The 23789-nt window shown below is 41.5% G+C and overlaps 2 protein-coding genes and 1 pseudogene across 6 annotated transcripts; all 3 read right to left on the bottom strand.

The window, feature by feature from the left end:
* Positions 1–1209: 1209 nt before the first annotated feature.
* On the bottom strand, positions 1210–5811 carry LOC572462 (toll-like receptor 13). Of its 2 annotated transcripts, none has more exons than XM_073912727.1 (2): positions 2208–5811; positions 1210–2133 (listed from the first exon to the last, which is right to left on the bottom strand). In XM_073912727.1, the coding sequence occupies exons 1-2, from the start codon at positions 4872–4874 to the stop codon at positions 2110–2112; spliced, it is 2691 nt and encodes an 896-aa protein (XP_073768828.1). In that variant the 5' UTR covers positions 4875–5811; the 3' UTR covers positions 1210–2109. The 2 variants fall into 2 exon arrangements, with proteins under 2 accessions (XP_073768828.1, XP_073768829.1); XM_073912728.1 differs by having other exon boundaries at positions 1210–3604; positions 4461–4944.
* Positions 5221–6371, bottom strand: LOC108191356 (uncharacterized; annotated as a pseudogene).
* A 12118-nt stretch (positions 6372–18489) lies between these two features.
* On the bottom strand, positions 18490–23716 carry tlr20.2 (toll-like receptor 20, tandem duplicate 2). Of its 4 annotated transcripts, none has more exons than XM_073911785.1 (2): positions 18795–23716; positions 18600–18720 (listed from the first exon to the last, which is right to left on the bottom strand). In XM_073911785.1, the coding sequence occupies exons 1-2, from the start codon at positions 21456–21458 to the stop codon at positions 18697–18699; spliced, it is 2688 nt and encodes an 895-aa protein (XP_073767886.1). In that variant the 5' UTR covers positions 21459–23716; the 3' UTR covers positions 18600–18696. The 4 variants fall into 4 exon arrangements, with proteins under 4 accessions (NP_001170914.2, XP_073767886.1, XP_073767888.1 ...); XM_073911787.1 differs by having other exon boundaries at positions 18600–19389; positions 21051–21559; XM_073911786.1 differs by having other exon boundaries at positions 18600–19389; positions 20927–21479.
* Between the last annotated feature and the right edge of the window lie 73 nt (positions 23717–23789).

The following is a 23789-nucleotide window of genomic DNA, read 5'->3' as shown; positions in this document are numbered from 1 at the left end:
ATCTATGTTATAGGACAACATCTTCTGTCTTTTCTGACTTCAATGATAAACAGTGTATACAGAATAGGACTTCAGGTGGGTTAAGTAAACATGTTTTAAAATTCATAATAACAGACAAGAACACCATCTTTATTTAAATTGTTGTGGGTGGAAAGGGAATATCTTACATATTCATTTAATGTGACAAAAATCTATTTTTTTCCTTATGCCCTATATGGTGCTTTAAGTAAAATTCATCAGACCATAAATAACTCTAGAACTGTAAATGAGTCCTACAACTTCAATTTGTGTTAAATATTATTTTATGGTAGGAAATTAAAACGGAAAAAAGGCAACACTTTAGATTACAACTTGCATAAGTACAGTGTAATAGCAGTACACTTTCTGTATGTATAAAAAACATACATGTTGAAAACAAGAATGTGTATGTTCTCAACAGATGTGAACGGGAAACATTGGCACATTAGCAAAAATGGATTTTGGCGTTTGCATTGCATGCAAAGTAAAAGTGTAAAGTCGTGTTATTTGTGCGCAGATTAATGAAACTGTTGTCTTATTATCGTTCATTCATTCTTTTTTGCTTAGTCCCTTTATTAATCTGGCATCGCCACAGCAGAATGAACCGCTAACTTATCCAGCATATTTTTTTACACAGTGGATGCCCTTTCAGCTACAACCCATCACTGGAAAACATTCATACACACTCATTAACACACATACACTACGAACAATTTTTTTTAAGCTTACCCAATTTACCTATACCACATATCTTTGGACTTGTGGGGTAAACCAGAGCAACCGGAGGAAACCCACGCGAACACAGGGAGAACATGCAAACCCCACACAAAAATGCCAACTGACCCAGCTGAGGCTCAAACCAGCAACCTTCTTGGTGAGGCCCCAGTGACAGTACCTTTATTAATGAGAGTGTAGAAGGGGGAGTATTGTAAAACAAGAGTGTAACAAAATGTAGTTACAGAAAACCACATATTTCACATGGTATTAACATTCATAACAAAAGTGAAAATCTTGTAATGCAACTTGAGTGTACACTGAAGAAAATGTGATATACAAATGCTTCATATTGCAGATTTATTTATTTTCTTCTCCATACAATATGTCAGTTGGCAATTGGTTTAATTACCAACATTCTTCAAAATAAATGTATTCCACAGTAGAAAACACATTAAAAAAGCAAAAACACCTTGCTTGAGATTAAAGTACTTTTAATATAAGAATATAAAAAATGACATGAAAACATTTGTTAAATTACTCTAATGTAAAGTGACATTTGTTTTACATAAACTGTTTTCTTATATTATTAACCACTCCTCCTAAAACTTCTTGCATTATTCCTAATATTGTAAACACATGTCTGTCAAATAATATTAAAAGTTATGTAAATGTAAAAGTGGAAATGTGGGCATAATATGGTCAATTTACATTGATCTGGCAAGGGCTTGAGAAATACAAGGCTGCAGCGCAAGTTCTTTTTTATACCTGACCAAATGAGGAAAGTGTTCCAGTAAACATCTGAATAAATGAACTGAAACTAGTTTGTACAAACACACATCCGAATTTACATCCTGTTTGCTGCAGATCATTTGCACATTAAAAGATAACCTAAGGTTAAGAATATTAAACTATATAAAGAGAATTAAAGGTTTCAGTATAGATGCTTTAATCATCATTGTAAAGTGTGCAAAATAATTAAATTCATTGAATGGTCAACTTATTGAAATGTATAGGAACATAGCCTATTCTGACATTACACCAGGTTATTAAGCATGTTACATAAAAGTAAATTATTATAAAATGTCTTTACATGCAATTATAATGAATGTTTGTGAAAACATGTTTTAAATGCAAATTAAACAGTTGTTTTCTTCATCCATCATTATATTCACTTTCTCTTTATTAAGCATCAAATCTAATAAACGTTTACTGAAATATTGATCACTTTGCAAAAGAAAGTTTGTAATTATCTTAAGCAACTTTACAATAAACAGAAGGAAAGTCTAGTTGGCTTTATTAGAGCTCAGTTTACACCACAACCTGTCCCAGAATGCTTCATGCATCTTCGACTCCTGTGGCCAGTCCAGATAGGTCCTAGTTTTTACCAGCCGGGCCAGTCTGTGATGGGAGGAAAGCAAGCGAGATGGAATGGTTTCTAGGAAGACCAGGATAAGAATGTCTCTGTGTTCTACCTGGAGCCGGTAGGTGGCCAGCTGCATCTCCACTGAGCACCAGTTGCTATTGAGGTAGTTGCGACTGACGAGACAAAGAGTTCGGCGACTTGCGTAGATGCTGTCTGTGATGTTTTCCACAATGTCGTGTCCCAGCTGAAAGTCTCGACTGTGCAGACAGAGACGCAGAAATGGAGGTCCACGCTGTTCTAGGTTTGGAAGAAGTTCCTCTATGACCCAGTGCTCATCCTTGCTGCTGTAAGACACAAAAGCATCATAGCGGTACTGCTGTTTCTCCTTCATACGGAAAGCCTCTCGAAACCATCCACTGGCGATGTGATAGAACGGCTTGAAGTACTGGCCAACAAACTTATACATCAATACCACAACAATAAAGATGCACAAAAACACAGAAGAACAGGCAAAGAACACAAAGTCAAGGTCAAATGAGCAGTTCTCCGTGACATAGCTGACAAAACTAATGTGGTCAACTTCATTGTCAGTCAAGCACTTCAAATCTTGCATGGAGGGGTTTGACATGACAACCTCCACCTTCCTGTTGTCCCTTATCCATGAGACCAGCCATGCATTATCACAACTGCAGTACAGATCCAAGTCTTCCAAATAAACAAACCTCAATTGAGTGAGATGATCCACAAAAGTTTGTAGAATGTTAACAGTATCTTTTGGGATTAGTCCTAGTTTTGTCAGTGCCTTTAAGTCTTTGGTCAGACTTCCATCCAGAAAGAATAATTTGCAGTTTGCCAGAATCAGAGTCTCCAGTTTTGTCAGATTGTGAAACATTATGTCCATGTTTGGTAGATTTGTTAAATCAAGTTTTTCCAGTTTTAGAGTTTTTAAATGAACAAGCTGATTGATTACAGACAAGTCTCCAATGTTGTCAGAGAACATTGACTGAAATTCCAGACTGACGACTGATGGCACATATTTCCCAATGAATTCATTTTCACAGATCATATATGCTGCTTGTATCTGAAGTGTGAATACAGATGTTAAAAGTAAACTATTGCAGTCCTCAACAATCACATATTGACCTTTGATGTGCAAGTTTAGCCCATTATTCAGTGTAGTATTACTCCCAATCACAAGATGCATTGGTCTCAGTCCTGAACTAATGAAAACATTACTCAAATTATATGGGATTACTCCAAATATATCAGATAAATGCAGCTTGATCAGTGACATGTTAGGAGGGAAGTTCAGATCTCCCAACAGAAATGAGCTAAGGTTAGTAAAATGTCCAAATGATTTTGGCTCAATGTAAATTATTGGATTTTCTTGGAGATCCAGAACCCTCAGTTCATGTAAGCCACTGAATGTGTGTCGATGAATAGAAGATATTTTGTTTCTGTGGAGGTTTAACTCTTTCAGCTTGTTCAATCCAATGAAAGCAAAATCTTCGAAGACAGAAATTTTACTCATTACTAACTTCAAAGTTTTAAGATTTACAAAACACATAAATTGATGAGAAACTATCTTATCTATCCTAATTGTTTGTAGCACCATATTAATAAGCTGTTTGACGTTCTGTGGATATGAAGCACAGAGAGATTGAAAATCATTTGATCTGAGCACATGCCTATATATAGCAGCAGAAGTGAGGTTACTGAAAATCTGAAAGACAGAATTTACATCTAAGAGGTTGACAATCTCTCTAGATATGTCATTTTCTAGTGTAATGTAACCAATTTCTTTACAGCCAACTGAGCCTTTAGAGGTCAGTGACAAGTTAATTGTCTTATAATAAACATCTACAGACTTAACTGAATATAACTTTGCTGCTACACACAAATCGTCAACATTAAGTACATCCACTATGGCAGATATTTTACTAATTTGATGTACTCCAATTAAAGAAAGATCTTCTAGAAAATCTGTGTTTGAAACAGAAAAATGTAAGAGAGAGAGCTTTCCAAAAGGTTTAAAAGCTCCCTCATCTATATGCTCTAGTTTTCCCAAAAGCAAATCCACCGTTTCAATACTAAACTCAGTCGATATGTCTGTGGTGTTGAAAACTGAGCAGTTTTGGTACTGAAGCCTTATGTTCCAGTCATCTAGACTAAACAGCTTCAATAATTTAACATTTGCTAACCGACACAAAACATCAGATAAATCCTTCAAGCACACACTGTCTAAATATAACCATTGCAAGTGAGGAATCTTTTCAAAAACATTCAGTGCCAATAAAGATAAATCATGGTGTGAAATAAACAGACTGGTAAGTGATGGAAGGTGACTGAAATCAAGAGCTACCTCACAGCAGTTTTTTGAATCGAGGGCAGTTATTGTTAGTGAAGTTACATTCGTCAATCCATTAAAAGCTTCTGGAGGGATCTCTGAAAAACATCCAGCAATTTTAAGATTTTCCAAAGAACCAAAACGTGAGAATGAGTTTGGAGCCAGGACACCATGAAAGTGTAGATCCATCTGAACAAGGAGATTTAGTAGGTTTGTTGGAAGTCCTCGAAGGTCTTCTTTAATGTCCGTGACACTCAGGCATTCAGCAATGCTTGTTTTTCCATGATAAAATGACGCAATGTTAAGCCCTTCCACATCACTGAAGAAGTGACATTTTTCAGCAAGCCAAGAACAAACATAGCATGTCTTCGGACATAGGATGAAGAGTGCAAAAAGAAGCACCATCTTCAGTTTCTCTGGGATCTTCATATCTTGTAATGTTCTTGTCTTGGCATCTGTCTCTAGAGGTGTTTTCACATATCAGAAGACTTAAACAAGAAATAAACTTCCCTTTTTGTGACCACTTTCTATTAATGTGTGACACATAGACAGTTTCCTCAGTTCAGATGTACATTAACATTTATTTAAATTCTTAAAGGGATAGCATGCTCAACATTTCCACCACCATTTGCACTGTGATTATATACTTTCCACACATAACCACATTTGTTTATGTGTTTATATGAGGCGCTGTGTAGGATTTAAATCAAACTTCGCTAATCAACACACTCATACAACACGTGCATATACACCTACTAATTACTCACATTTACAGCTATACTATTAGATGTTCAAAACAACATATATGAAACTTGCACACATATAAACTTGGAGCATGCATACACTCACATACACACGCACATACATATAAACTCGATTCTCGCATAAACACATCAACACACGCGCATATAATCTCGATTCTTGCATAAACACATCAACACACGCACATTCATATAAACTCGATCCTCACATATACCCACATTAACACACGCACATATAAACTTGCTGCATGCAAACATTCCTGTACACACTCACATATACATACACACTCCATCCTCGCATAAACACTCACATTTACACGCACATGCATATAAACTCACAGCATGCAAACACACCTATACACACTCGCACATACATATAAACTTGATCTCTGCGTGTGCACCCATAACAACACGCGCACATACACAAACTCACTGCATGCAAACTATACTGACTTATAGCGCTAATGCCTAAACTCCCAAATAACACTCGCGCAAACATAGTCCTGAATGTGTGTTGATGAATAGAAGATATTTTGTTGCTATGGAGGTTTAACTCTTTCAGCTTGTTCAATCCAATAAAAGCAAACTCCTCTATGATTAAGATTCTGCTTGAGGTAAAGTTCAAAGTTTCAAGATTTGGAAAACACATAAATTGGTAAGAAACTATCTTATCTATCTTATTTTTTAAGAATCATAACAGTAAGCTGTTTGACTGTCTGTGGAAATGAAGCACAAAGAGATTGTAAATCATTTGATCTGAGCACATGCTTAAATATAGAAACAAAGGTGAGGTTGCTGAAAATCTGAAAGAAAGAATTTACATCTAAGAGGTTGACAATCTCTCCACATATGTCAAAACTGAGACCAATGCCTCAATATATTTACACTCATCTGAGATGTTTGGAGTCGGTGATAAGTTAATTAATTTATAAGAAACATATATTGTCTCAAATGAATATATCTTTGCTGCTAAACATAAATCAGCAACATTAACTACATCCACATTGAAATCCAAAGTTTTGATTTTATGTACTCCAATTAAAAAAAGCTCTCTGAGGAAATCTGTGTTTGAAAGAAACTGAAAGCCAGCGAGCTTTCCAAAAACCTTTAATGCTCCCTCATCAACATGTTCTAATTTCCCTAAAAGCACATGCACCTCTTTAATATTAAGTGAAGTTTATTCATAAACTAATTTCGAGAGGAGCACGTGATTATGATTGAACACGGCTGGTTCTGCATTAGCATGCATGATCCACCAATCAGGCCATTCCTAACCTACTATAAAGAGCCAAGGTTTTTTCACTACAGTCATCTTCGATTTGAAGAATCCCCCCCTTCCACCCCTACCTTTTCACCTTTTCCTCCATAGGGCAGCACGGTGGCCCAGTGACTAGCACTGTCGCCTCACAGCAAGAACGTCACCGGTTCTAGTCCTTCAACAGGCCGGTGGTCGTTTCTGTGTGTAGTTTGCATGTTCTACCCGTGCTTGCGTGGGTTTTCCCCGGGTCCTCCGGTTTCCTCCCACATTCCAAAAACATGCACAACAAGTAAATTGATAAATCTAAATTTGCAATTCAGGTAATCTTATAACGCAGCATATCTTGTAATAGCATTAAATTTTTAGTAATCAGCTCTTATCAAGGGGGAGTTGTCGAGATCTACCTGAGCTCAAGGCTCCCCTCTCTTCCTCCAAACGGGAGGGAGCCCAGGGCTCAAGAACCTTCGAGCTCAGGGCTCTCTCCCGGGACAGCATGCCAAACTTGCTTATAATCAATCATCAGCTAAGTGTGAACTCTTGAAACTCAGTCGATATGTCAGAGATGTTGAAAACTGAGCAGTTTGGGTTCTGAAGTCTATTTAACAGATTTTCAGATAGAGAGAAATGCTTTAAAGATTTTATATTCACCAGCCTGCACAAAATCTCAGACATGTTTTTCAAACACACATTAAATAAAAATAGGTTTTGCAAGTGAGCAATCTTTTCAAAAACATTTGCTTCCAATGATGATAAACTATATTCTAAAATAGACAAACTGGTAAGTGAGGGATGTCGACTGAAATCAAGAGCTACCTCACAGCACTTTTTTGAATTGGATGATGTTATTGTTAGTGAAGATACATTCGTTAATCTATTAAAAGAGTTTGGAACTAGAACCCCATGCAAATCCATCTCGATGTAGAGATTTAGTATGTTTGCAGGAAGTCCATGAAGGTCCTCTTTAATATCCACAACACTCACACATTCAGCAATGTTTGTTTGCCCAGCATAGAATGGGGCAATAGTAAGCCCTTCTGCATCACTTTAGAAGACACAATTTCCAGCAAGCCAAGAACAAACAAATGAAGTCTTCAGAAACAGAATGAAAATCGCAAATAGATACATCATTTTCAGTTCATCTGTGATCTTCATAGCTTATGATCTTCTTGTCTTGGCATCTGTCTCTGGAGGTTTTTAACCGTATCAGAAGATTTGAGCAAGAAATAAACTTCCCCTTACATAGACTGTTTCCTCAATTATGTCTCATGTCATATTAACATCTGTATTTAAATGCTTAATGTCCCCATGAACCGGAAGTTGGGATGCAGTTCCTTAGAAATGGATTTTCAAATGAGAAAACAGTAGGTGTGGCTTGTTTTTTCTACTGCGGGCTGAATAGATGTAGTAGGCATGTCATTCAGAAAAATCAGGAACGGGGTTTTAGAAGAGTTATTACAACCTGACAGACACCTCCTCCTCACCATTACTGTATGTGTACTTTAATGTGAATATGTACTGTAAAATCACTGTAAAGCATCGGCATATGGTTCAACAGCTGCCCAGTGGCTTAGAGAAAACCGCTCCAGAGGGTCATAAACATGGCACAGAAGATCGTCAACTGCCCTCTTCTAACACTGGAAGATCTATACATTTCTATACATTTTCACAGAGGCAAAACAAACACACAGATGCAGGGGAGAAAGAAAGAGACTGTGTTTACATGGACATCAGTAGTCAAAAAATTCGCCACATTATTAAATGGTGGATTTTAACTGCAGTTTGGCTCTTTCTCTTTCATTCAGGAACATTTCATTCATGCCCCTGACACAAACGAGGTATTTGATTCAAGGAACTGCTGGAAGCGTGTAACGTTATTTTTAATGCAATGTTTGATACCCAAGGGGAAACGAGAGAAAAAAACTCTCTGCCTTTCTCTGTAACTTAGATGCACTCAGTAGGTAGTGGCAGTAAGCGTGTGTGAAAAAAGGAGTGTAAAAGGATGAGCACTGGGTCATAGAGGAACTTTTTCCGGATTTTACCATTTGCAGATGAGAAAAGCTCTCGGTTAAAAAATGTTCCTTAGACGAGAGCCTTAGACATGTATTTTTGTTGCGAGTTGCGTGCACTGTAATCTACAGGAAAATTTAAACAAAACCTTTGTTGCAGCACATTATAAAAACAACACTGACGACCCATATCTTCAAACATCTCTTCTTCTCCCACTTGCTTTGGCAACACAACGTGGCGTCTCTCTGCCGTCTGATACTGTACAGGTAAGCACTGTCTTCTGATTGGTTTGAACCAAGTCTTTCTCATGAATTAATGCTGCGTACTCAGAGACGTCACAAAGTACTCCCAGGTACAGACAGCCAGTCTACATGCTGGAATACACACAAGTATCTAATCGGTGTGACGCAGCTTCAAAAATTTGTTTCAAACTGGAAGAACAAATTTGCTTGAAATAACGCAAAAAACAACATTTTTTCACTTTTTAGTGAAATATTTGTGTCTTAATAGTGTTTTTAGCAGCTTGGCACACACATATGACTGTCAACAGCTAAAAACCCTTTTTTGTAACCCTTTAAAAAAGCTCAAAGCATCCTCAAGAACACATCACACCCCGGACATTATCTGTTTAAACTGTTACTATCAGGGAAACGATACAGGACAATAAGAAAAAACTGTTTTGAGCCAACAGCAAAATATCCACTCTCAATAATCAAAAACAAAAACATGTCCTTCATGAGATGAATAGACAGAGATTAGTTTTTTATGTTTATATTTTATATATATATATAAAGATTTTTAATATATGCTAAAATGGTGCAGTGCAGTTATAAGGAGTTTGTTATTTTGAACAGTTGAGTTTTAAGTCTGGATTTGCACAGAGGGAAAGAGAACATGTCACACATGTCAAGAGGAAGAGAATTCCAAAGTTTCAGAGCAGAGCTTTGCTTCCCATTGCAATAGTAGCTGGACGCAGCCTTTATGATGCAAGCTGAGATTGCATCACTCAGCGATGCAATGTCAGACACAATGCACTCAAATGGAGCGAGTGATGTCATGGTGAGGGGTAGGGTTAGGGGTGGGGTTAGGTGAGCGCATTTAAAAGCATTGGATGCAGCTCAGATTGTACTGCACCTGGTCTGCAGACCCCTCTCTCCCATTGTGCTAAGATGGGCAGAGGGGACGTTTATTCATTTATCTATTTATTTATAATTTTTAAACAGGAAAAGATTAAAATATGATCAGATTCGGGCCTGACTCAGCATGAATGCTATTTTTCAGCAGGTTCCGGCTCTGCAGAACATAAAAACAGACAGACATCTCATCTGTCAACACAGTACAAACAATCACCAAACATATAAAATAGAGAAAAGCAGGCTACTATCTACAGCGATAGTTGACCATCAGATGACGAGCATGTGATTTTTTAAAAAGTCTCAGTGTTTGTATTGTTTTTAGATGTTGTGGGATTTCATTCCAGGCTTTTGTCAATACATAAAAGAAAGATCTCTGTCCATAACAGTTTTTAAAAGCTGGTACTGGCAAACATCCATTTGGGGGGGTTGTCGCCGGGGCACTTCAGATCATTTTGGAAGGGCATTTTCTTTCCAAGACTAAAAAGGGCATGTGCACTGCACAGGCAGAGCCCTATGTGTGCACGTGCCTGCAGCAGAGGTTCAAACCATCGACTTTCCTGCTGTGAGGCAACATCACTATTGCATTACCACGCCACCTCTTTATTTTGACTTAAATGGGAGTGAAGATGAGTAGCAACTATTTTCTGAGTATTTTGGAAATAGGTTAGAGATGGGATGGAGGCTATTGTAATTATTGGGAGAGAGATTTTGTGTTTGTTTGTTTTTTTCAGAATAGGGGTGACTGCTACAGTCTTGCAATGTGAAGAAACAATTCCAGTAGTGGGTGAGGAGTGGATAATGGAAGATAAGAGGGGGAGCAGAGGGGAGAGGCAGGATTTGACCAAAACTTACACGACCCTACATACACACATTCATAAACAAATAACCATTTTCCACAAAAACAAAAATCAATTAAAAAATATGCAGAGATAACGTTCGAGGTTACAGAAGTAACCCTTCGTTCCCCGAGGAGGGGAACGGAAGTGCCATAGAGTGGATTGATTGAAATCCACGATAATGGGAGGATTCGGATCAGAAGCCGCTTGTCTGGAGAGTATTAAACGGGCCAATGAATGAAATTAATTGGCAGCGTAAGCTTGCGCAGGTGTGCGGCATAGGCAATTAGCCCAGCATATAAGCGCACCTGAAGCCAGCAGACGCTATCCTTTTAAGCTGAAGATCCTTTCAAACAGCTAAGGGACAGTCATTATGGCGACGGAGTATGGCACTTCCGTTCCCCTCCTCGGGGAACGAAGGGTTACTTCTGTAACCTCGAACGTTCCCCTTCGGTTGGGGAACTTCAGTGCCATAGAGTGGATTGATTGAAATCCACGATAATGGGAGAAGTATGGAAAGCGCCATAAGGACTGCACCTTACCAACGCCCCCAATGAGGGGATAGTCAAGCAAGCGTGACGCACCCACATCATGGGAGGCGCGGTCCTCCAACGTGTCCCTGGCCCTAATTTATCCTACTTCAACAGAAGTTTTACGGATTTAGATATATTTTTTGGGAAGTCGTGAGTATCTAGATAATTCTAGGAAATACGACGTTGGGAAGCGTACAGTCCCGATAGGGAGGACGCTGCGGAGGCCATCCGTTACCCAAGGGGGGGATAGATGGCAGAATTAACATATGGACTAGCCCTAAAAAAGGGGGAGTACGCATAGCAAAAGAGTGGTTAGCAGAGAGGGAAGACACGGGTCCGCCCAGGGGGGGGACTTAACCGTGGCGGAATAAGCATATGGGATCGCCTAGTGGGGATCACGCATAGCAGGCACCTATACCCAAAACGCGGGCTGATCAGCGGGCAGACCTACAACGTAGTGGGCCAGCAAGTGACTCCTCCGCTGAGTCAGTGCTGGGGGCCACGGAGGAATCTGCAGGGCTCACCTGACGGGGAACTTTACTGACAGATAAAAAGGCGCACGCACCTCCGTGTTAGGGAGAATGGCGCAGCAAGCGTGTTTCAACACCCTACCGAGTTGTTTCCTCAATCACCAAAGGGTTACCTAATACCCTTTAGGAAACCGGCTCCACTCGCAGATTGTAAAACCTTGCAAATGTGTTGGGTGTCGCCCAGCCCGCAGCTCTACAGATGTCTGTTAGAGAGGCGCCGCGTGCACGCGCCCAAGAGGATGCAACGCTCCGAGTGGAGTGTGCACGTACTCCCAGGGGACACGGCTGACCTCGACTCGAATAAGCGAGTGAAATGGCATCCACAATCCAGTGGGATAATCTTTGTTTCGATACGGCACTTCCCTGCTGCCGACCGCCATAACAGACAAAGAGCTGCTCAGATGATCTAAAATTCTGAGTACGGTCCACATAAATGCACAGAGCGCGAACTGGACAAAGTAAAGAAAGGGCTGGGTCTGCCTTCTCCGGGGGCAGCGCTTGCAGGTTCACTACCTGATCTCTAAAGGGGGTGGTAGGAACCTTGGGCACATAACCGGGGCGGGGTCTCAGGATGACGTGAGAGTAATCCGGCCTGAATTCCAGGCACGAGTCACTGACCGAAAATGCCTCCAGGTCCCCGACCCTTTTGATGGAGGCCAACGCAACCAGCAGAGCTGTCTTCAGGGACAGAAATCTTAGAGATACTGATTCGAGTGGCTCAAGGGGATCGGATCGCAAACTCGTGAGAACGAGGGCGAGATCCCAAGAGGGCATGAGAGGGGGGCGAGATGGATTAATTCGCTTAGCACCCCTAAGGAACCGGATGATGAGGTTATGCTTTCCCACGGTGCCGCCAGCTACCGCGCTATGATAAGCGGAGATGGCGGCCACGTAAACCTTGAGAGTGGAGGGCGACAGCCTGCTGTCCAACTTCTCTTGAAGGAAAGAGAGCACAACACTAATCTGGCAATTTCGGGGGTCTTCTCTGCGAGAGACGCACCATTCAGTGAATAGACTCCACTTCAGGGCATAGGCGTGCCTCGTGGAGGGGGCTCTAGCCTGAGTGATGGTATTAACCACCGCAGTCGGTAGGTTACCTAAGTCTTCCTCGCGTCTAAGGACCACACGTGGAGGTTCCAAAGATCGGGGCGAGGGTGCCAGATGGTGCCCTGTCCCTGAGAGAGTAGGTCCTCTCTCAAAGGGATCCGCCAGGGGAGGGCCGTCGCGAGGTGTGAGAGCTCTGATATCCAGGTCCGGTTGGGCCAAGGGGCGCAACTAGCAGAACCTGTTCCTCGTCCTCCCTGACCTTGCACAGTAACTGCGCGAGCAGGCTCACTGGGGAAAACGCATACTTGCGCATGCCCCGAGGCCAGCTGTGGGCCAGTGCATCCGTGCCGAGAGAGCCCTCGGTCAGGGAAAAAACAACTGGCAATGAGCGTTCTCGGGGAAAGTAACAGATTGATCTGGGCTTTCCCGAACCGCGCCCAAATCAGCTGAACAGACTCGGGGTGGAGTCTCCATTCTCCAGGACGTAAGGCTGCCGTGAGAGCGCATTGGCTGCACGGTTGAGCTTGCCCGAATATGAATGGCATGCAGCGATTTCAGCCGCGGATGACTCCAGAGGAGCAGACGGCGGGCGAGCTGAGACATGCGGCGAGAGCGCATACCCCCCATACGGCTGATATACGCCACCGCCGCCGTACTGTCCGTCCTGACCAACACGTGTTGCCGCTCCAGCACCGGAAAAAAACGGTGGAGAGCGAGGAACACTGCCAACAGCTCCAGGCGATATGCCAATGCAACTGGGTACCTTTCCACAGGCCCGCAGCCGCATGCCCGCAACACACAGCCCCCCAGCCCGTGTTGGAAGCGTCTGCTGAAACGACAACCAGACTGGACGCCTGTTCTAGAGACACCCAGGCCTGTAGAAACGAGGGGTCGCTCCCGTGGCTGAGGGCGCGGCGACACAGCGCAGTAACAGACTCGGTGTGCGCGCGCGTGCCATGCGCGTCTGGGGACTCGATCGTGAAGCCAGTGCTGAAGTGGTCTCATATAGAGTAATCCGAGCGGCATGAAGCGGCTGCGGATGCCATATGCCCCAGGAGCCTCTGAAATAATTTCAGTGGGACCACTATTTTACTGTCGAGCTCTCTCAGACAGTACAGCATCAGCTGAACGCGCTCTCCGGAGAGGCGCGCTGCCATGGTGACCGAGTCCAGCTCCAGCCCGAGAGAAGAGATCCTCTGCACGGGGGCCAGTTTGCTCTTTTCTCGGTTGACCTGAAACCCCAACAGGTGGAAGTGCCAGAACACTTTGTCTCTGTGCATAATCAATTGCTCCGAGAGAGGGCAAAAATCAGCCAGTCGTCAAGAAACTGAGTATGCAGATGCCCGCGAGCCGAAGGGGCGTTAAGGCACCCTCCGCGGGCTTGGTGAGGACCCGCGGAGACAGAGAGAGCCCGAAGGGGAGGGCTTTGTATTGCCAAGCTCGACCTTCAACGCAAACCGCAGAACTGACGGTGGCGAGGAAGAGTGGAGACATGAAAATACGCGTCCATCAGGTCTAATGCTGCAGACCAACCCAGAGGACGAACGCACCGGAGGATGCGCTTCTGCGTGAGCATTCTGAACGGCAGCTTGTGCAGACAGCGGTTCAAAACGCGCAGATCTAGGATTGGCCGTGACCCACCACTCTTTTTGGGCACGATGAAGTGTGGGCTGTAAAACCCGCACTCCATCTCGGCTGGAGGGAGCGGCTCGATTGCATCCTTCGCCAGGAGGACAGCAATCTCTCGCAAGACAGGGGCGGACAGGGGGCTGACCCTGGTGAATACACACCCGAGACTTGGGGGGCCGTTTCACGAACTGAATCGCATAGCCGAGTCTGATTGTGCGTATGAGCCACCGCGAAGAGCTGGCCCACGCTAACCAGGCAGGCAGAGCTCTCGCTAATGGACTCATCGCTACAATCGCTGACGTACCAGCAGTGGGGCAGCGCGGAGTGGGTGTGCTGATCCGGGAAGCGCGCGGGTCCCATGGAAAAGCTGGAGGTGAGATATTTGCTCTCACTCCGTACCCGAGCTCCGGAGGGGAGGCTCGAGGGGTGGGAGAAAGGAGACCGTCCTCCCAGCGCTCGTGAGCCACTGGCGAAACGCACCGAATCTGCAAGCTAGAAAGCATAGCGTCCCAGACTGGCAGATTTCGGGCTGTCACATCCGGGGAAGTGGAAAAGTGCTCTCTCATATTTTCATGGCAGTAAAAAGTGCTGTTGGAAATGGGGCCCCGCCCTCCAGCGGCGAAAGAGCAAGTTCCCTCTTCTCCAGATGGCCTGTCCCAGGGGCGCTTCGCGGTCCGTTGCCGGATTTAGCGGCGTTCTGGGCAGGGGGGCTGCCTGCTTCCGAGGTGCCCGACGCGCTCGCTTCGCCGGAGGCGTGTGCGGGGGCGGAGCAGCTCTCGTAGGCGGGCGCCTTCGGCGAGGAGCAGGTATGAATGGCACGGCGGGCGGAGCGGGCTACGGACCGCCGATAAGACATCACCCACCAACTGCTCTCTCACCGCCTTGAATTCCTGGGTGAATTCACAGACAGTGTCGCCGAACCTGGCTGGGGATATGGGGAAGTCAAGAAAGCGGACTTTGTCGACTTTGCGCATATCAGCCAGGGGTGGCGCTCCTGGACCACTAATGTGGACATCGTCCTCCCCAACGCACACGCAGCGGACTCAGTAATCCGAAGAGCTAAGTCGGCGGCGGTGCGAAGCTCGTAAGCCTGGGTTGGACCCACTCTCGTGCAGCTCGGCCAGCGCCTGCGCTTGGTAGCGCTGGTAGGTGGCTATCGCATGCAAGGCGGAAGCAGCCTGGCCCGCAGCTATGTAAGCTCTAGCTCCGAGGGAGGTAGATAACTTACAGGCTTTGGATGGGAGACGAGGCGGACCCCGCCAAGAAGAGGCGCCGCGCGGATTTACCGCCATCGCGCACTCAACCTGAGGAATCGCCACATAGCCCCTGGCTGTTCCACCGTCAAGAGTGGTTAGGGTGGAGGGACACGCAGCACGAGCAGAAAAAAGTGCTTTACAAGACCGCGTGAGCCTACTGTGCACCTCCGGGAAGAAGGGAACGCCCCTCTAGTCGGTCCGGCCGCGGGAAAGCACGGCTAACATGTCCGTTTCAGGATTTGTAGTGACAGCGCTCACCAGCCCGAAGGGGGCGAGCGGGTCTGGATCATCATCGGACAATGAAAGCCCACCCTCCGATGCCGCGGAGGACATCTGATCTCCGGTGTCAGCGAGTGTGAGAGCTACCATCTGGTTAAACGGATCACTCCCACTACCCGAAGCTTGGATGGAGCGCCGTGAGGAGCGAGAGGTCCGCGAGCCCGTGGGCGGCGGATTATCTCCCGCTGAAACCCTCAGATCTGCCCGAGCGCCCGCTGCTTTTTTAGAACAGGAGGCAACTGGGGTGGCTCGCTCTCTTGCGAAAGTTGGCCGCGATCTTAGCTGTGCAACGGTCATGGCATCGCAATGACGACATGAACCGCCCGCGAGCACCGCATTAACATGCTGGACCCCCAAACATGCAATGCAGTGATCGTGTCCATCATCCGGAGCCAGGAAACCCCCGCATCCAGAAACGCACAGTCGGAGCGCCATCCTGAAAAGGACGTGCTGCACGACTGTGTTGCTCTTTTAGGAAAGTTGCAACAATACGCACCGCTCTGGAGGACCGGACCCAAAGAACCGCAGGCAAGGGAGAAACCCAGCTCAACCGTCTGCCACCGCGAAGACCCACTCTGGACCGGGAGACACACTCGTTCGCTCTGAAGTGCTTGAACAGCAAGAGGAACCCTCATCGACTCACTCAGAAAGGATCTGAAGCGAAAAGGATAGCGTCTGCTGGCTTCAGGTGCGCTTATATGCTGGGCTAATTGCCTATGCCGCACACCTGCGCAAGCTTACGCTGCCAATTAATTTCATTCATTGGCCCGTTCAATACTCTCCAGACAAGCGGCTTCTGATCCGAATCCTCCCATTATCGTGGATTTCAATCAATTCACTCTATGGCACTGAAGTTCCCCAACCGAAGGGGAACATTTATTTACACACAAATGTAAATAAATTAGCATTTTTCTCAGGCTCCTGTTTTGATTCAGTAATTTCATTTTTATGGCAAAGAAAAGGTTATTTTTATCACTTTTAAAATGAAATAACTGAACATAAACATAAGAGGCTGAGAAAATTTGTCATTGTAGAAGAAAATTCTAGGTGAAGTTTTTGCATCTTAACTCTTCATAAAGCTTTAAAGTAACTAGTAACTCAAGTAACTTTTAAGATTGTTAATTTTACTTGAGTAAACATTTCCATAAAAGTCCAGTAAAGTGTGGGGACCTCCCCTTCTAAAAACAAAAAACAAAACAGTAAATAGCATTTAGTTTTTTATTAGTGCTCTGCCAGTTGAAGTGGTTGAGATCAAGAGCATAAATGAAAAGCGAATAAGAAGCATTTTGAAGGAGCAAGGTATTTTCAGTCTCTTTGAGTGCGGATGATGACACAATACTGTACTGTAAAACTATAGTGTAAAAAACACTGTCCTTACAAAAATACACAATATGCAGGCCAGAAACAAGCTTTTTTGTAGTTGTTGAAAATATTCATGCGACACCAACATGATTACATACTCTCCACACATGACCACATTTGTTTAGATGTGATTTTAATGGTTTTACATGAAAGTCCTCCAAAACCATTCGTTACACGTAATATTAACACAATTGCAAATGTGAAGTTCTTGTAATGTGATTTGGGTGTATACTGGTATTTAGGAAAATTTATGTATATCTTAAATTATACTTCATACAGATGTTTTTCTTTTTGGTTTGATTGACCAACATTCTTCAAAATAGATTTTGTGTTCCACAGAAGAAAGTCATAAAGGGTTAGAACATAATAAAAGTGAATAGTTGATGACAACATTTTAAACTGTTAAGGGTTTACATTTTTGGGTGAACTTTTAAGGTTAAAGTTCTGAAAGATTGACAGTCTGAGATGATGAATATTTAGTTGAGAATTTTTTTTCAAACAAAATTGCAATAATTTTATTATATGTTTTAAGAGTGGTCTGACAATAATAATCCTCAATCAGGTTGTTGCCCACCAAATATAGTCAGTACAATTGTTAAGTGCAATCTGCAGTCTGTTAACGTCAAAATCTAAGGTCATATATTTGAATATTTATTCATTGTGGTGTTTTGCATGTAAAGATCACCAACACATTGAAAAGTAAAAACACATTGCTTGAGATTAAATCTAAACCTTTTAAGTTATTTTATTTAAAAAACAAATGCTAAAAAATAAATATTATAACACGTGTTGCAAGCCTATTACCCTAATGCCAGTACAAAGTGACATTTAAAAAAATGCATGCAATATATGGTTAGTGTACAATAATTTGGCACATACATGAGAAATACAAGACTAAAACTGTGCAGCACAAATTTTTTTTTTTTTAAGCCTGACCAAGTGGTGATCTGAATAAATGAACTGAAACTAGTTTGCATATAAACATATGCAAATATACATCCTGTTTGCTGCAGATCATTTGCACAAGAAAAATTAACCTTGAGGTTTAGGCTATTAAACTATATATATATATATATATATATATATATATATATATATATATATATATATATATAGAGAGAGAGAGAGAGAGAGAGAGAGAGGGAGAGAGAGAGAGAGAGGTTTCAGTAGGTGCTCCAAACATTATTTGAGTGTGGAACATGTTAAAATACATTAAATGGTCAACTTATTAAACAGTATAGAAGCATAGCTTATTCTGACATTACACCAAGTTTATTAAGCATGTTATAGAAAATAAAATTATTAGAAAATGGTATTTACATTTAATTACAATAAATGTTTAAGAAAGATGATTTAAATGCAAATTAAACAGTTGTTTTCTTCATCTATTATTATAATCAGTTAAAAAAGGGCACTTTTTCTTGATTAAGCATCAAATCTATTGAACGTTTACTGAAATATTGATCACTTTGCAAAAGAAAGTTTGTAATTATCTTAAGCAACTTTACAATAAACAGAAGGAAAGTCTAGTTGGCTTTATTAGAGCTCAGTTTACACCACAACCTGTCCCAGAATGCATCATGCATCTCCGGCTCCTGTGGCCAATCCAGATAGGTCCTAGTTTTCACCAGCCGGGCCAGTCTGTGATGGGAGGAAAGCAAGCGAGATGGAATGTTTTCTAGGAAGACCAGGATAAGAATGTCTCTGTGTTCTACCTGGAGCCGGTAGGTGGCCAGCTGCATCTCCAGTGAGCACCAGTTGCTATTGAGGTAGTTGCGACTGACGAGACAAAGAGTCCGGCGACTTGCGTAGATGCTGTCTGTGATGTTTTCCACAATGTCGTGTCCCAACTGAAAGTCCCGACTGTGCAGACAGAGACGCAGAAATGGAGGCCCGCGCTGCTCTAAGTTTGGAAGAAGTTCCTCTATGACCCAGTGCTCATCCTTACCGCTGTAAGACACGAAAGCATCATAGCGGTACTGCTGTTTCTCCTTCATACGCAAAGCCTCTCGAAACCATCCATTGGCGATGTGATAGAACGGCTTGAAGTACTGGCCTACAAATTTATACATCAGGACCACAACAATAAAGATGCACAAAAACACAGAAGAACAGGCGAAGAACACAAAGTCAAGGTCAAATGAGCAGTTCTCCTTGGCATAGCTGACAAAGTTGAGTTGGTCAAATTCATTGCCAAAAAAACACTGCAAATCATGCATGCTGGGGTTTGACATGTCAACCTCCACCTTCCTGTTGTCCCTTATCCACGAGACCAGCCATGCATTATCACAACTGCAGTACAGACCCAATCTATAAAAACAGACAAACTCCAATTGAATGAGATGAACAGCAAATGTTTGTAGAATATTGACAGTATCTTTGGGTAATAGCACTAGTGTTGTCAGTGCCTTTAAGTCTTTGGTCAGACTTCCATCCAGAAATAATAATCTGCAATTTGCCAGAATCAGAGTCTCCAGTTTTGTCAGATTGTGAAACATTATGCCCGTGTTCGGCTGATTTGTTAAATCAATGTTTTCCAGTTTTAGGGTTTTCAAATGAACAAGCTGATTGATTACAGACAAGTCTCCAATATTGTCAGAGAACATTGACTCAAATTTCAGACTGACGACTGATGGCACATATTTCCCAATGAATTCATTTTCACAGATCATATATGCAGCATTTATCTGAAGTGTGACTACAGATGTTAAAAGTAAACTATTGCAGTCCTCAACAATCACATATTGACCTTTGATGTGCAAGTTTAGCCCATTATTCAGTGTAGTATTACTCCCGATCACAAGATGCATTGGTCTCAGTCCTGAACTAATGAAAACATTACTCAAATTGCGTGGAATTTCTCGAAATATGTCAGATAAATGCAGCTTGATCAGTGACATGTTAGGAGGGAAGTTCAGATCTCCCAATAGAAGTGTCCTAAGATTAATAAGATGTCTAAATGATTCTGGCTCAATGTGAAATAATGGATTTTCATTCAGATCCAGAACCCTCAGTTCATGTAAGCCACTGAATGTGTGTTGATGAATAGAAGATATTTTGTTGCTGTGGAGGTTTAACTCTTTCAGTTTGTTCAATCCAATGAAAGCAAAATCTTCTATGACAGAAAATTTGCTCATTGCTAACTTCAAAGTTTTAAGATTTACAAAACACATAAACTGATGAGAAACTATCTTATCTATCCTAATAATTCGTAGCACCATATCAGAAATCTTTTTGACCGTCTGTGGAAATGAAGCACAAAGAGATTGAAAATCATTTGATCTGAGCACATGCTTATCTATGGTAACAGAAGTGAGGTTGCTGAAAATCTGGAAGAGAGAATTTACATCTAAGAGGTTGACAGTCTTTCCAAATATGTTATTTTCAAGCATAATGTAACCAATTTGTTTACAGCCATCTGAAATTTTAGAAGTCAGTGACAAGTTAATTGTATCATAATCAACATCTACAGACTTAACTGAATATAACTTTGCTGCTACACACAAATCGTCAACATTAAGTACATCCACTGTGGCAATTATTACACTAATTTGATGTACTCCAATTAAAGAAAGATCCCTCAGAAAATTTTTGCTTGAAACAGTAAAATACAACCTGGAGAGCTTTCCAAAAACTTTTAAAGCCCCCTCATCTACATGCTCTAACTTTCCCAAAAGCAAATCCGCTCTTTCAATATTAAACTTAGTCGATATTTCAGAGACGTTGAAAACTGAGCAGTTTGGGTATTGAAGTCTTGTTAACATTGTATTACCTAAACCAAGGTACTTCAATGATTTAACATTTTTAAGCCGACACAAAACCTCAGATAAATCCTTCAAACACTCACTGCATAAATGTAGCCATCGCAACTGTGGAATCTTTTCAAAAACATTTGATGGCAATAATGACAAACTATAGTCTGAAAGAGACAGACTGGTAAGTGAGGTCAGGCGACTGAAATCAAAAGCTACCTCAGTGCATTGTTGGGAACATGATAGTGTTAGTGTAGTCACATTCGTCAATCCATTAAAAGCTTCTGGAGGGACCTCTGATAAACATCCCACAATTTCAAGATTTTCCAAAGAACCAAAACGTAAGAATGAGTTTGGAGCCAGGACACCATGATAGCCTAGATCCGTCTGAACAATGAGATTCTGTAAGTTTGCAGGAAGTCCTCGAAGGTCTTCTTTCATGTCAGTGACACTACGGCATACAGTAGTGTTCCGTTTTCGAGGAGAGGATGTGCTAAAAGAAAATTCTTCCCCGTCACTTTCAATATGACATTTTCCAGCAAGCCAAGAACAAACATATGAAGTCTTCAGAAATAGGATGAAGAATGCAAAAAAAAGTCCCATCTTCAGTTCCTCAATAATCTTCATAGCTTATGATCTTCTTGTTCTGGCCTCTGTCTCTTGAGGTGTTTACCCATATCAGAAGATTTGAGCAAGAAATAAACTTCCCTTTTTGCGACCACATTTGTATTTACGTGTGACACATGGACAGTTTTATCAGTTCAGATGCTTATTAACATATTTAGTTAAATGTGTTAAAGGGACAGCACACTCAAATTTTAAATTCCATCACCCTATGTACTTCTAAACATGTACTTTTTTCCTATACTGTAGAAGCAACATCTCCCAATAACCCAAGACTGGTTGCTTAATGAAGCCAGGTTTGTCGGGCTAGGTAATTACCAGTGGTGTAAGGTAACACATTAGAAATGTGTAATTTACTTAGTAGTTTTAAAATGTGTACTTTACTACTTTTACTTTCCCTTGAGTACATTTTTAGTGCAGTATTGGTACTTTTACTCCCCTACTTCAACCTGCAGTCACTACTTTATTTTTTCTTATCTATGGGGATTAGAAAAATCAGTCCTGTGTTTCCTGTCCAATCAAATCCCACTTAGAAGGTAAATCACATCATACTGAACTACCTGAAGACATGCCATTTGTAATTGCAGCAAACTGCTTGGAAGCATTAAAAGTGTTCAAGAAGACGTCCAAACTCTTTATACGCATTGACCCAGAGACTGTTTAGATGCATGACAATGATGAGAAGATGATGGATGTTTACTGTCTGATGACCGAAATGGCCTTAAACACCCAGCAGGCACAAGATGTCAACGAAGTCAGATTGACGTTGTACCTCAAAGTTGTGGTGACGTTGCATTTTGTTTGGAAATGAACATCGGGTTGACATCAGAACTCAATATCAGGCCGACATTAATGTCAAACCTAAAATCAACCAAATATCAATGTCATTTCACGTCGTTATTGGACATCAAAATAACATTGTCCTTAGATGCTGGCTGGATATTGAATTTTGCTCACCTGACATCACAACCTAAATTTACCCTACTATTAACATCTTATGACGTTGTGTGCCTGCTGGGCAATAACTACAGAATGTTACGTTTACAGACATGCACAAATTACATGTAAATGCATCAGCTTTTTACAGCGTAATACTACTTATTACACTTGAGTACTTTTAAAAGGTTTACTTTTTACTCATACTTTGAGTAATATTTACAACACTTTTACTCTACTTGCAGTAGATTTTTGGCAAGTAACGGTATTTTAACTTAAGTATAATTTTTCACTACTCTTTCCATCACTGGTAATTACATGAATTAGAAACTCGAGGGGAAAACTAGGTTACTCCAGGAAGAGGTGTAGTGAGGCTAGAAGGGGGAGCTTGTTTTGCAGTTTTGTGGGCCTTGATGGTGACACTATACTGTATTGTAAAACCATACTGAAAAAAAAAGTTTTTATAAAAAACCCAAATGCGATTCAGACATAAATAGCACATGCAAAATATGTAGGACATGTGAAACATTTATTTTATTTTTTCACAATTTTTTTTAATTGTACATCCAAGTTGCATTACAAGAGTTTCACTTTTGCAATGATATATTAATATCATGTGAAATATGTTGTTTTGGAGCATTTTCATGTAAAAACCTTTTGATCATGTAAAAAAAATCTGGTTATTATGTGTGGAGAGTATGTGATCACATGAAAACTACTTTCACCTGAAAATGCTCCAAAACCACATATTTCACATAAAAATTAACCTGTAATTGCAAAATAATAATAAAAAAAATCTTGTAATGTAACTTGGGTGTACGCTTAAGAAAATTTGCTATACAAATGCTACATATTGCAGATTTATTTATTTATTTTTATATCCATAAAATGGAAGTCAGTTGACAGTTTGTTTAATTACCAACATTCTTCAAACTAAATGTCATATTCCACAGAAGAAAGACATTTAGAACATGATAAAGTGAATAATTGAAGACAATATTTTAAATTTTGGGTAAAATGTTAAGGGTAAAGCTTTGAAAGTTTATTAAACCAGTGATTGTTTGAAAACAATTCTCAACAAAATAATAAAGACACTATTTTTATTGCATAAAGATCATTAACAAATCAGATCATTTAAAAGCAATTTTCACTAGAGTTACCTTCAATCAGGATGTTACACACCAAATATAGTCAGCATAATAGTTAGGTTCAATCTGCAGCCTATTACTGTCAAAATCTAAGGTCATACATTTTAATATTCATTCATTATGTGTTTCGCATGTAAAGATCACCAACACATTTAAAAAAAACCTTTTGAGTACTTTTAATTTAAAAAAAAGGAAAATAATGGCCCATTACTCTAATGCTTATTAACATATTTAGTTAAATTTAGTCAAA

The sequence above is a fragment of the Danio rerio genome, chromosome 9 (assembly GCF_049306965.1).
Source record: "Danio rerio strain Tuebingen ecotype United States chromosome 9, GRCz12tu, whole genome shotgun sequence".
Taxonomy (NCBI): Eukaryota; Metazoa; Chordata; class Actinopteri; order Cypriniformes; family Danionidae; genus Danio; species Danio rerio.
Note: the sequence above shows the minus strand (reverse complement) of the source record. Positions and strands in the feature narration are given on the sequence as shown.